Source organism: Onychostruthus taczanowskii, unplaced genomic scaffold (genome assembly GCF_017590055.1).
Source record: "Onychostruthus taczanowskii isolate IOZ18803 unplaced genomic scaffold, ASM1759005v1 scaffold60, whole genome shotgun sequence".
Taxonomy (NCBI): Eukaryota; Metazoa; Chordata; class Aves; order Passeriformes; family Passeridae; genus Onychostruthus; species Onychostruthus taczanowskii.
This window is the reverse complement of record NW_024503680.1, coordinates 5,150,569-5,161,748: the sequence shown is the minus strand read 5'-3', so window position 1 is coordinate 5,161,748 and position 11,180 is coordinate 5,150,569. Positions and strand designations below refer to the sequence as shown.

At 60.3% G+C, this 11,180-nt stretch overlaps 1 protein-coding gene across 6 annotated transcripts in view; it reads right to left on the bottom strand.

Annotated features, from left to right (window-relative positions):
- Nucleotides 1-1,678: 1,678 nt before the first annotated feature.
- The window catches only part of ZNF335 (zinc finger protein 335), a 9,808-nt gene continuing 306 nt past the window's right edge, over nucleotides 1,679-11,180 (bottom strand). The window contains exons 2-28 of one of the 6 annotated variants that reach the window (XM_041419175.1): nucleotides 10,714-10,945; nucleotides 10,082-10,355; nucleotides 9,622-9,699; nucleotides 9,067-9,396; nucleotides 8,792-8,923; nucleotides 8,551-8,709; nucleotides 8,194-8,437; nucleotides 7,910-8,087; nucleotides 7,717-7,829; nucleotides 7,534-7,552; nucleotides 7,212-7,328; nucleotides 7,057-7,133; nucleotides 6,817-6,977; nucleotides 6,464-6,693; nucleotides 6,283-6,391; nucleotides 6,098-6,192; nucleotides 5,687-5,973; nucleotides 5,433-5,574; nucleotides 4,973-5,362; nucleotides 4,743-4,885; nucleotides 4,265-4,398; nucleotides 3,747-3,850; nucleotides 3,545-3,622; nucleotides 3,264-3,347; nucleotides 3,035-3,100; nucleotides 2,780-2,861; nucleotides 1,679-2,426 (exon numbers count right to left, since the gene is read on the bottom strand). In XM_041419175.1, coding sequence (XP_041275109.1) covers nucleotides 2,308-2,426; nucleotides 2,780-2,861; nucleotides 3,035-3,100; nucleotides 3,264-3,347; nucleotides 3,545-3,622; nucleotides 3,747-3,850; nucleotides 4,265-4,398; nucleotides 4,743-4,885; nucleotides 4,973-5,362; nucleotides 5,433-5,574; nucleotides 5,687-5,973; nucleotides 6,098-6,192; nucleotides 6,283-6,391; nucleotides 6,464-6,693; nucleotides 6,817-6,977; nucleotides 7,057-7,133; nucleotides 7,212-7,328; nucleotides 7,534-7,552; nucleotides 7,717-7,829; nucleotides 7,910-8,087; nucleotides 8,194-8,437; nucleotides 8,551-8,709; nucleotides 8,792-8,923; nucleotides 9,067-9,396; nucleotides 9,622-9,699; nucleotides 10,082-10,355; nucleotides 10,714-10,914 — 4,146 coding nt within the window. In that variant the 5' untranslated portion in view covers nucleotides 10,915-10,945 and the 3' untranslated portion in view covers nucleotides 1,679-2,307. Of the gene's footprint in view, nucleotides 2,427-2,779; nucleotides 2,862-3,034; nucleotides 3,101-3,263; nucleotides 3,348-3,544; nucleotides 3,623-3,746; nucleotides 3,851-4,264; nucleotides 4,399-4,742; nucleotides 4,886-4,972; nucleotides 5,363-5,432; nucleotides 5,575-5,686; nucleotides 5,974-6,097; nucleotides 6,193-6,282; nucleotides 6,392-6,463; nucleotides 6,694-6,816; nucleotides 6,978-7,056; nucleotides 7,134-7,211; nucleotides 7,329-7,533; nucleotides 7,553-7,716; nucleotides 7,830-7,909; nucleotides 8,088-8,178; nucleotides 8,438-8,550; nucleotides 8,710-8,791; nucleotides 8,924-9,066; nucleotides 9,397-9,621; nucleotides 9,718-10,081; nucleotides 10,356-10,713; nucleotides 10,946-11,180 lie in introns of those variants that run through there. The other 5 variants (XM_041419170.1, XM_041419172.1, XM_041419171.1 and 2 more) reach the window with 5 other exon arrangements.

The window sequence follows — 11,180 nt, the reverse complement described above, 5'->3', positions numbered from 1 at the left end:
TACTGCAGTGCTGAGCTGTGTCCCATCCATGACCCCAGACCTGACTTGGGGCTGTGGGTGGCAGAACCCCCTATGCTGTGGAAGGTTGGAGGGCCAGGGGCTAACGGAGGAATTTTAGCCTGGTGGGACGATAGCAACCCATGCTGCCCCATCCTGCTCGTCCTCTGGCTTGGCCAGGTCCTCACCCAAGCCCCAGCACTGCCATGCCTGCTTCTGGATTCCCAGCAGCAGAGTGACGAAGGGGAAGGGTCCTGCAGCCCCACGGACAGCGGGGACCCCTGCAAGGCACTGGGGGGTTCCTGTGGTTGGCACAGCAGGGTATTGGGTGGGCAGGGCAGTGGTGGGCAGCTGTGTGAGGGGCCCTGAGAGCCTGCGACCCCCTGAGCCACCTGCTCCTGCCACCACGCCTCCCCACTAAGACTGGGATTATCCCACAGGTTGTATCCGTCGTTAAATACCGACTAATAACGCTCTCAGGATATTAAATATGTAACAAACCCGCTTAGCGCTGGCCAGGACGGGAAGGCGAAGGTCACCGGTGCTAATGAGCCCGGCCACATCCCTGGATCCCTGCAGGCCCTGGTGACAGCAGAAGGTCCCAGGGGTGAGGTGCCAGCGCCCAGAGGTGCCATGCCCACACACACTTACCCCATGGCCAGAGCCCGAGCAGCACCTGGAGCTCCCAACACACAGCAGCCAGAGCTCTGGACCCATCTGTCCCACAGTGGGCTGATGGTGTGCTCTGGGCAGCCACAGGTATGGAAGCCCCAGGCCAGCCAGGACACTGGTGCTGCTGGCTGGGACCAGCCCTGGCCGTGGCCTCGCGGTGGCCCCATAACCTTGTCCCCACGGGACTCGTCCAGCCCTAATCAGCACCGTGGATCTGCTTGATTAGATAATGGGGCTGTAATCTAGGAAAGCGCCTGCGGATTGCGCGCAGCACCCTGACCCTGCACAGCACAGCTGGAGAGGGAGGGCCACGGCCAGCAGCCGGCACAGCTGGACCCGAGCGAGCCGCAGCCCGGCAGGCACAGCCACACAGCAGCGCCACCGCGCACAGGCAAGGCTGGGGTGAAGGCAGCGGGACAGAGCCACAGCTGGGACAGCCACATCAGCCCAGCCACCTCGGGGAAGGTGAGGCCCACCCACAGCTCACTGCCCCGGTGGTCGGGGGGCGTCCCACAGCGGCGCCGGTGCCATCGCCGTACCCTTCTCGAGGGCAGGGAGAGCCCCGCAGGGATCAGCCCGCCCCCGTGGGGCTCAGGCTTCACTGAGGCTCTCACCGAGCCACGGTGGTTCCCGGCCTTTCTCCCTTCTGTGGATAATCAGTTTAATGCAGGAGCAGAGAACTAAAACTCTGCGATTAGCTGTTATAATCGCATGTAAATAGGCCCAGACAAGCCGCTCAGGAGGGCGGTGTGTGGCTCCGGACAGAGTTACACGGGATTTAGGCTGTTTACCACTCGATTAATTTCATGACTCCAGCCCCCAGCCCACCGCTGTCCCAGCTGCCTGGCTCGCTTCTCAGGAGTCAAGGTCACTCGGGCGGGAGGCAGCTGATAGCCCAGGGCGTCGGCCAGCACAATGCTGGGCTCCTGAGGCCTCAGCTCCAGGGCCTTGCTCAGGCTGGGCTGTGGCATCCCTGTCCCCTGTCCCCCCAAGCAGGCACACACACAGGTCTCCATCCCTTTTTATTCATAAGCATAGTCAAAGCTTGAGAATGTCACAGCTGAACCCTCCAACAACCACCAGCGGATTAACACGAGAGTCCATTCCTCTTCAGAAGAAAAATAGAGCATCTTCTGCCTCCTTCTCCTTGGGTTCCTCCAGTCCAGAGCCCTGCTGCTGCCTGCCCGCAGGCTGGAGATACCACAGGAGGGCTGGCTGCTGGCACACTGGGACCACTGGCCCCATGGCTGTGGGGAGCAGCAGCTGTGGCTGCACACACCTCATCTCTGACACTGCACCGCACAGTTGTGCCCAGCCCCACGGCTTCCCCGGGATCCTCATGAGCTGGGCAGACGCCGATCCATGGCTGCCCACGCAGACCGTTCAGGAAAGGGATTTCAGACCATCAAGTGCAACAGGCAAAGAGACCGTCCACACAAGGGCTGCCCCTGCGGCTGCTGAGCAGTCTCCGGGGGGAGGTGCAGGACCCCCACGGCACAGGGCTGAGCGGCAGCGTGTCCCTGGCTGTGTCTGTGCCACCACGGCTCAGGTGCGTCCCTCGCAGCCCCGGCACAATAAGGCAACTGCTGGCTGGGGCGGCTGCTGCCCGTGCGGCCGCCGGCGCAGCGCGGGCTGGTGCTAGTCCGACAGCGTGATGACATCGTAGTGGATGCCCGGCTGCAGCTGCTGCATCTGCTCGGCCGCTGCCTCGGCGGTGAAGACGCCCTGGGCCTGGGCCATCGCCGCATCCGCCACTGCTGCAGGGGAGAGGTCAGTGCTGCCTCTGACCGAGGGCAGGGGGAGCCACTGCCGACTCAGGGCTCCCCTCCATGTTCCTCACCTGTCCCCAGGAAGGGACAAAAGGCCACCCTGCCCATGTGGGGTTCCAGCGGGGAGCACAGCTCTGCTTAACCCTGTTCCACAACTGACAGGCAGGGACCAGCAAGTATCTGCCCTTGGACACCACGGCTGGCAGCAAAACAGTGATCAAGCCTGATCTTTCCAGCCCTCCCACCAAGGACTGCTGCACAGCTTGCTGCCAACCCCAACAACAGGACTGGCACCCCAGTCTGGGAGGACAGGCCCTTCTGACACAGGGCTGTGCTACTACCTGAGACAGCCGAGTGTGCTGCTGCTTCCAGCTGTGCCTGGGTGACGAGCTGCTGCTCTGGTGACACAGGCATGTACTGGATCTACAGAGGGGAAAACAGGGAATGCCTGAGGGGAGGGTTCCTCCTGGAGCTGCTCCAGCCATGGCTGCTGCACTCAGGCACCAGCCCAGGAGCTCCCTCTATTTCACATATCCCTCTCCAACTGCAGGCTCAGACCCACCCTCCAGCTCCTGCCACCATGCCTGGCTCCTTACCTGCGACTCCGGGAGGAACTGGCCACCCTGCTCATACTGGATGTGGGTGATCTGACCATCCTGTACCTGGGGACAAACAGTGAGGCTGTGGTGGGGTCTGTGGGTGTCCAGGCCTCCAGCAATGCTGTGACCCAGAGTAAGCAAGAGGGAGCAGGAGGGGGCCCAGCCTCACACGACACCCCATGAGCCCCACCCACCAAGTGATGGAAGCAGATAGTCTGAAGCTCACCTGGATGTGATGTCCCTCTGGGACAACAACATACTCTTGGGGAAGCAAGTGCGGGACACCTTCCTGGGCAATAATGTACTGAACCTGCAAACATGGGAATTCAGACGCAGAAAAAGGTCACCACTCCCCACCCCCATCACAACAGCTGGATCTGGTCTGTCTCCTGTGCCTGTTTCTACCACCCCAGTGCCTTCAGCTCTCCCTGTGGAGCCCTGCCCTCCCCCGCTGCTGCCAGCTCTTCCCACTAGACAGTCTCCCATCCGTGGGCCATGTCCCCTCACCTGGTTGTCAGCAGTCACTAAGTGCTGTACTGTCTGTCCGTCCGCAGTCGTGATCTCCTGGATGTAGGCTGCCTCCTCCTGCAACGTCAGCAAGTTCCCAGTGTGGTCAGGGGGGCTGGGCCTGACCACAGCCCCCCAGGAGGTCCCCACTGTGAGGAGCAGCCACACAGGACACGAGCTGAGGCCAAGGGACCCAACTCACCTGGCTGGTGACGCTCTGCTCCTGTGCAACAAGGATGTGCTCCTGCCCCAGAGCCTGCTGCAGCCGCTCGGGAGCCAGCAGGGCCTGGCCAGCCTGCAGAGCTGCTGCAACACAGAGAGAGTGGGGATGCTGCTGGGGACACTGCCAGGGCTACCTACCAATGGCCTCACTCCCCAGTGCCTGACACCTGCCCCAGTGAAAAGTACGAGGCAGTCTCTGGGCTCTGCTCACCCTCCATATCAGAACCTCAACTCTGCTCCCAGTGTGAGCTGCTCCCACATGCACTGATCTACCAGGACCTGTCTGGAGGGAACAAAGGCCCCCCTCATTCTGCACAGTTGCCTGGGCCCAGCCCCTTGGTCTCTGTCTCCATCAGTAATTCCAACTGCAGGAGGGTCCTCCTGGCCCTTCAGCCCCACCTGACCCAAAAGGTGGGGCTCCAGATGTAGGACACCCTGCACGGGGCTCCGGATGTAGGACACCCACAGGTCAGCCCTGGTCCTGGGGACATGTCTTACTGTGTAGGGTGGCCAGGGTGTCCTCGTTGCTGTTCAGGATGATGGTCTGCTGGGCAGCAGCTGTCCCTGGCCTTTTGCCCTCTGAGCTGTGCAAACGCTGTGTGTGGAACTTGAGGTGCCCATTACGGTTGAACCTATGGAGAGGCAGAGTGAGGTGGAGTGTGCCACAGGCAGCACAGCATCCTGTGCTCTCAGCAGAACATGAGCCCCATCAGCACATCCTACAACATGGCCTGTCCCCTCTCCCAGCATGTTCCCAGCAGTCCCAGGGACTGAACCCTCCTATGCAGAGGTTTCTTGGAGACAAAGTTGGGTCCACCTGCAGCAGGAACCATTCCCAAGGCCACTGTCCCCTCTAATGGGCCGATGCTGGGGAAGGTTTGGGGCAGACAGCTCTGCCAAGATTCTATCTCCTCTTGAGCCTTGTAGAGCTCTGTGGGATCCCTCAAAGCAGGATCAGCCCAGCTCCACCACTCACCTCTGCCCACAGACCTGGCAGGCGAAGGGCTTCTCATTGGTGTGGGTCAGCATGTGCCTGCGCAGGTCCTTCTTGTTCTTGGAGGCAAAGCTGCAGTGGGGGCACTTGTGTGGCCGGAGGTTGGCATGTTGAACCATGTGGCTCTGGGGCACAAGGACAAGTGCTGGGTCAGAAACTCCCGTTTCTCCAAACCCCTTGTTCCCAGGGCTGCTCTGCACCAGGAAACTTACCCGGACCTCTGGCCAGAGTGTGGCAGTGAAGGGACAGTCAGGACACTTGAAAGTGCTGGGCCCAATGTGGGCTCTCTTGTGACTCTCCATCTCCGCTCTCCCTGTGAACATGGCTGTGCAAATCTTGCATGAAAACTTTTTGGCCGTGGAAATCTTGCATGAGAGCTTCTTGGCTGTGGAAACCTTGCATGTGAGCTTCTTGGCCATGCCTTGGAGTGCAGGCCACTTGATTTTTGGGGATGACACTTCCTGCCCCTCGGATGCTGGGGATAAAGACGAGTCCTTCTGGAACAGACTGGTGACACACTGCACCACGGGCCACTTGATGCCGGCGGGCTCTGCCTCTTGGCCCTCCGCAGGTGAGGAAAAGGCAGCATCCCCGCTGAGGGGCTGTGAGAGAAACACCAGTCACATCTGCTCCCACTGCTGCTTGGGATGGGGAGAAGGCTCAGATCCTTACCTCCATGGTCTGGAACTGGCTCTCTGGGACACTGGATGACATGATGTAGTGATTGCTATGGTCCTTCAGTGCCTCCTCTGTCATCACAGCTCCGCTCACCACAACTGTGTGGGAGGTCTCCACAGGACTCTCCTCCTCACTGCTGGAGAGCACCAGGTCAGGGACGATCTGCCTCCTCCTCTTCCTCACCACTAAAGCCTCCCAGCTGGAGGCCAGAAGTGCCTCCCCCTCCCCACTCCTCCCATACAGCTGACCTGTACAGCGTGCCAGGAGCCTGGATCTCCTCGCTGATGGGTGCGATGATGCTGTACTCTGCTGTTCCACTGAAGGGGATGGTGATCTGCTGCAGCTCCGAGCCACTCAGGCTTGCTTCCCCATAAGCCTCCTGCACAAGTGTCTGCCCAGGCTCTGCCATGTGCAGCATCACCAACTTTTGCTGCTGCTCCTTACAGTCCACCTTTGCCTCCTCCTCCTCCTCCTGTGCCTGCAGCTCACAGGGGCCTGGTGTTTCTCCTGGGTCATCTGGCTTCACCACTGCCACCTGTACAATAGTGCAGCTCAGCCAAGGGGGCAAGGCTCTGCAAGACACCCCTGCAGCAGAACAGGGCTGGGAAGCCTCCTTGTGCCAGCCCCCAGCAGGCCCAGCTCCCCTTGACTCTGCCCACCTGCAGCGAGCTGGTAGCCAGCTCCCGCTGGGTGCTCATGTTCAGCAGCAGATCCAGGGCTGTCTGCGTGGCCAGCTCTGCTGATCCAGCCACATCTGGGGGGTCAGATAGGAAGGGTCAGGCAGGAGCTCACCCACCTCCTTCCTCATCTCCTCATCCCACCCCCTTCCCGAATGCTCACCTACCTTGTTCATAGATGATGGTGGCCCCTTCCAGGGAACCCTGAGAGAGAACAGAGGGCTCTGCACCTGTAACAGCCTGGACCATGTGACAAGCGATGGGGCCAAGAGGTGCCTGCGTGAGAGAGAGTGCTGACAGCACAGTGGGCAGCGAGCACCAGGAGCTGGGACTAGGCACGGCACTCACCGGTGAGCTGGCCTCTGGCTCAGCCGGTGCCTGCACCTGGCTGTGCTGCTGCTTCAGCTCCTCGATCTGCTGCAGGGTGAAGAAGGGGCGGCGGCGGCAGGGCGGCTCCTCGGGGTGCCTCTGCGCCCACTCCTCGAAGGAGTCGGCGTGGCGGCACTGCACGTGCAGGCGCAGGTTCTTCTTGTGCTTGGTGGTGAAGTGGCAGAACTCGCAAGCGAACGGCTTCCCTCCTGCAGGGCCCGGAAGGGGAACTCAGGCAGGAGGTCCCCAGGGGATGGGAGGGAGAGCAGGCAGACTCTGACAGTCTCTGGGAGAAAGGGGGTGCAGGGCATCGGTCAAACAGGTTCTCTCACCTGTGTGCTTGACTGCCATGTGCGAGACCAGGAAGTCCTCCCGGAAGGTGGAATACTTGCAGACGCTGCACTTGTAGGGCTTGTCATTCATGTGTGACAGCTGGTGGTTCAGCAGGACCTTCTTGTCCTCGCAGACATAGTCACAGAACTCACACTTGAACCTGTCAGGACAAAGCCACCTGTCACACCTGCTGAGGGGGAGCAGGACACAGGCTCTGCCCAGGCACAGTGGGCTCCTACCTGCGGTTGGCAATGGCCTGGATGTGTGTCAGCAGGTGCATCTTGAAGGTGTAACGCTTCTTAAAGGACTTCCCGCACTGGTGAAACAAAGCAGAGCTCACCTGCTGCCCTTCCTCACCCACTGCCAGCTCCTCCCCAGGCTGTTCCCCCCTCACCTTGTCACACATGTGTGGTTTCTCTGTACTGTGTGTCTTCATGTGCTGTGTAAGCCTCTTCTGCATGGGGTAAACACGGTTGCAGACAGGGCATGGGAAGGAGTTCAGCTTTGGTGGCTGGATGGAGAGCATAAAGATGAAATCACCTGGATGAGCTCACTAGTTTCTTTACTCTCTCCCCACTGGAGGACCTGGGTTGCCTTTCCTCAGGAGATCCAGAAACCACGCCCGCAATGAGGCACTGGGATTTTGTGAAGACCGAGATGTGCCTCTTCCCATATAACAGTGCTGAGATTCAAGTCAACAGAGTATTCAAACTCACCGGATCAGCTCTCTTCTTCCTGAAAAAGAAGTAAGAAAAGCCCCATGTGTCAGCCACACCCCAAACTTCCTTATACCTAGACACCAAAACTCTCCATTTCGGAAAGGGTCAGGGGACGGGGCAGCCATGGTCAGGAAGCACAGTGTCAGTGCTGTTCAGTCCCCAGGACTGTGCTGCCCTCACCTGTCCCGGCTGTGCACTGTGGAGTGCCGAATGACATCCTTCTTGTACACGCTGGTGTAATTGCACTCCTCGCACTTGTAGGGCTTGATGCCCACATGGTTGAACATGTGCTCCTGTAAGAGGCAGACCAGGGCCATGAGACCTGGGGCTGCCAGGCAGCCTGTGGGTTTCAAGCAGGGCAGGTGAAGCTCACCTTCAGGGAGGACCAGCGCCGGGAGCGGTAGCTGCACTGAAGACACTTGAAGAGCTGTGGGTCATTGGCCTCGTGTGAGTTGACATGGAAGCGCAGGTCATCGTGCGTGAGGAACCGTGAGCCGCAGATCCGACACAGGTAGGGCCGCATCAGGGGCTTGGGGGACTTGTAGTAGTACCTGCAGAAACAGGAGCAGGGCTCAGAGCTGCAGTGGCAAACGGGCTGGACCAGCCCTGGGCACAGGCCAGAGGGCCCAGCACACCCCTCACCTGCGCCCCATGTACTTGCGGTATTTCTTGCCCAGGAAACGGCGGGAGGGCCGCCCGCGCCGCCGGGGGATGACATCTGCATCCTCAGCACCGGTGTTGGAGGAAGGGTCCTTGTTCTCCGAGTCAGACTGGCTGATACCAGGCTCTGCCAGGTTCTCGCCGGTCCCGTTCTCCATGCCGGAGGAGCTGGCTGCTTCTGAGCTCTGCAGCTCCTGGCTTGGTGTGCTTTGGGACGTCACCAAGGGCTCCACCTCCCCTCCTGCTCCACAGAACACAGCACAGCTCCATCACATTCTCGCTGCGGCTCCAGGAGCTTGCGCACCGCTCCCTGCTTCACCCCTGAACAGGGCTGCTGCCTCCCAGCTCCCTCACCTTCCGGCATGTCCTGAGACATATTCTCCACACGACGCAGCTTGCGGGGTCTCCCTGGCCGTCGACGTGGCCTCTCCTCGCTGGAGGTGGCGACGGTGCAGCCATACTTGGGCAGTCGCGCCCGGGGCTCGTCCTCAGCTGGGTTGTAGTCACTGTCCTCTGCAGGGAAGTGCTCCAAAACGTCAGAAATTATGATGGGAAAAGACTGAGCTACGTAAGGTGTGGGGAGGGCGAGTCCTACCTTCAGGATCATCAATAGCACCAGCATCCATAATATCATCATCTTCTTCTTCTGGGGCCTCCTCATCCTCAGTCTTTGGAACAGCTCCCACCTTTCGTGGTCGTCCTTTCTTCAGAGCCAGAGCTGAACCCACTGCCACAGAGAACAGGGCAAAAGCTCTTCACCAAACTGTGCCAGAACAGGCCCTTGTGCTCCAGCTCCTCTCTTGTTTCTTCCCAGGAGAGAGCAGAGGCTGTCTGCAGTGAGATGAATTTCCCTGAGCCCCTGGCACACACCTGGCTGGAAGTGACGCTCTTTCATGTGGTTAATCAGTGTTTTCTTAGAGACACTCTTGTACTGACACATCTTGCACTTGAACTGCTGCACCACCACCACTTCCATCATCTCTTCCAGGGTCTCCAAGTCTGGCTGGTCCAGTTCCTCCCCACCATCTGCCTCTTGGGCTCGGCCTGGCTGTGCAGGCAGCTCCAGCACTTCCAACTTCCTGGAAGGCTCTGAAGGGCCAGGCTGGTCAAGGCACGTGGAGGTAGGTCCATCACCAACAGCCTCTATTGCCAAGCTATTGGCTAGAGCAGAAGTGGCCATCTGGGACACCATGGGGGCACCTGAAACACCAAAACCCACTCAGCCAAGACCCTCACCTGCATCCAAGGCTGCATCCGCACAAGGGGCACAGGGCTGAACACAAGCTCGGGAACAGGCTCCCAACAGGAGTGTGGGACAAGCACCATGGCTGATACAGCTGGGACTCCCACTCCAGGCCATGCTCCAGTGGCACAAGGCTCAGAGGCAGAGATGGCCACCAGAGACAGCCCAGGGAGCTCCCTCACCATCATCAGGGCCTTGCAGAATGAGGTACTGTGTGGTCTCTGCCCTTCCATCCTCTGCGCTGGTCACGGATTGGCAGCCTGGCAGGGAGAGGAGAGCAGAGTGGTGACTGCCAGATCCAGGGGCTGGAGCGTCACTGGGGCTTCCATGGGGCTATCCCAGCTCAGACAGAAGCCTGAAAGTGGGAGGAAGGCCTGGCTCTGGGGTGGAGCCTGCCCTGGCCTGAAGGAGCAGCTGGACAGAAGGAAGGCTGTCCAGCAACATGAGCTCCTCACCAAACCCTCGAGTCACTGCAGCAAGGCAAGAAGAGAAAACCCTGCTGACCAGTTGGACTCAATGATCTTAGAGGTTTTTTCCAGCCTTAATAATTCCATGTCCATACTTCCCCCACCTCCTGAGGTCTGGTGTAGTGGCTCCCTGCCCAGCCCACCAAGCCATCTCCACATGGGAGCACACACTCACTCTGGATGATGTCAGGACCGATTGTGGACTCGATGATTTTGTCAATGGCAGAACCCAGGTCTGAGGAAGTGGATGCAGTGGAGTCTGACACAACTATGGCTCCATCGGTGATGACACTGGAGTGGACCAGGACCTGTGGGGACTCTGACACCATGATGGACTGGCTCACAGTGGAGACACTGGAGACCAAGGTGGATTGGGCAATAGAGGATGAGTCTGGCAGGTAAATCCTTGGAATGGCATCTGTGCTGGAACTGCTCTCTGAGACCTCTTCCTGGCAGATAAAAAGAGTCCAGAAGAGCTCAGGTGAGAGACCTTTGCCAGCCCAAGCCCTTGGGGCTGCCAGCTTATGCAAATGACCCGGAGTATCACTGCAGATTTCCAGGAAAGGAATTAGAGCAAATCCTTTGGTACTGACAAAAACCTGGACCTGCAAGGCTGCTCTTGCTGCCAAGGGGAGTTCTGCTCCTCAGACTGACAAGCCGGACTAGAGGTATAACAGTGTATAACAGAGTATAACAGTGCCTGCCAAGGCCGCAAAGCTCAGTCTGTCAGAAATGTCTACAGAAACCCCTAGGAACCAGAACCGCGGCTGCCCTCCCTGCCACCCCATCCTTCCCACCAGCACCTACCAAGGAGACCCCGCTGCTGTCGGAGCTCTGCCCCACGCAGGAGTCATCGGCCCGGGACAGGAGCCCGGGCCCCGCGGCCGCATCGCTGCTGTCCGCCGACACGGCCACCGAGCTCCCGACGCCCAGCCCGCTCTCGGTGGGCTCCTCCCGCGCCGCCTGCGAGCTCGCGTCGCTGCTGCTCTCCACCGCATTTTCCTCCATGCCCGCCCTGCCGGGGCCCGCTACGCTCGAGCTGCGGGAGGACCGCCGCCGTCAGGGCCGCCGTCCGCTGCCCGCCGTCCCCGTCCAGCGCGGGGGGCCGGGCCGGGCGGGCCCGGGGCCCCGGAGCTCCGAGCGCCCTCACGGGGGTCCCGGCGCCACCTGGCGCCCCCGCTCCCGTCATGCCCCGCGGCCCCACCCGGCGTTTGGCCGCCATCTTGCCGCGGGGTCCCCCCCGCCGCCTCCGCGCGCGCGCACACGGCGGGGCG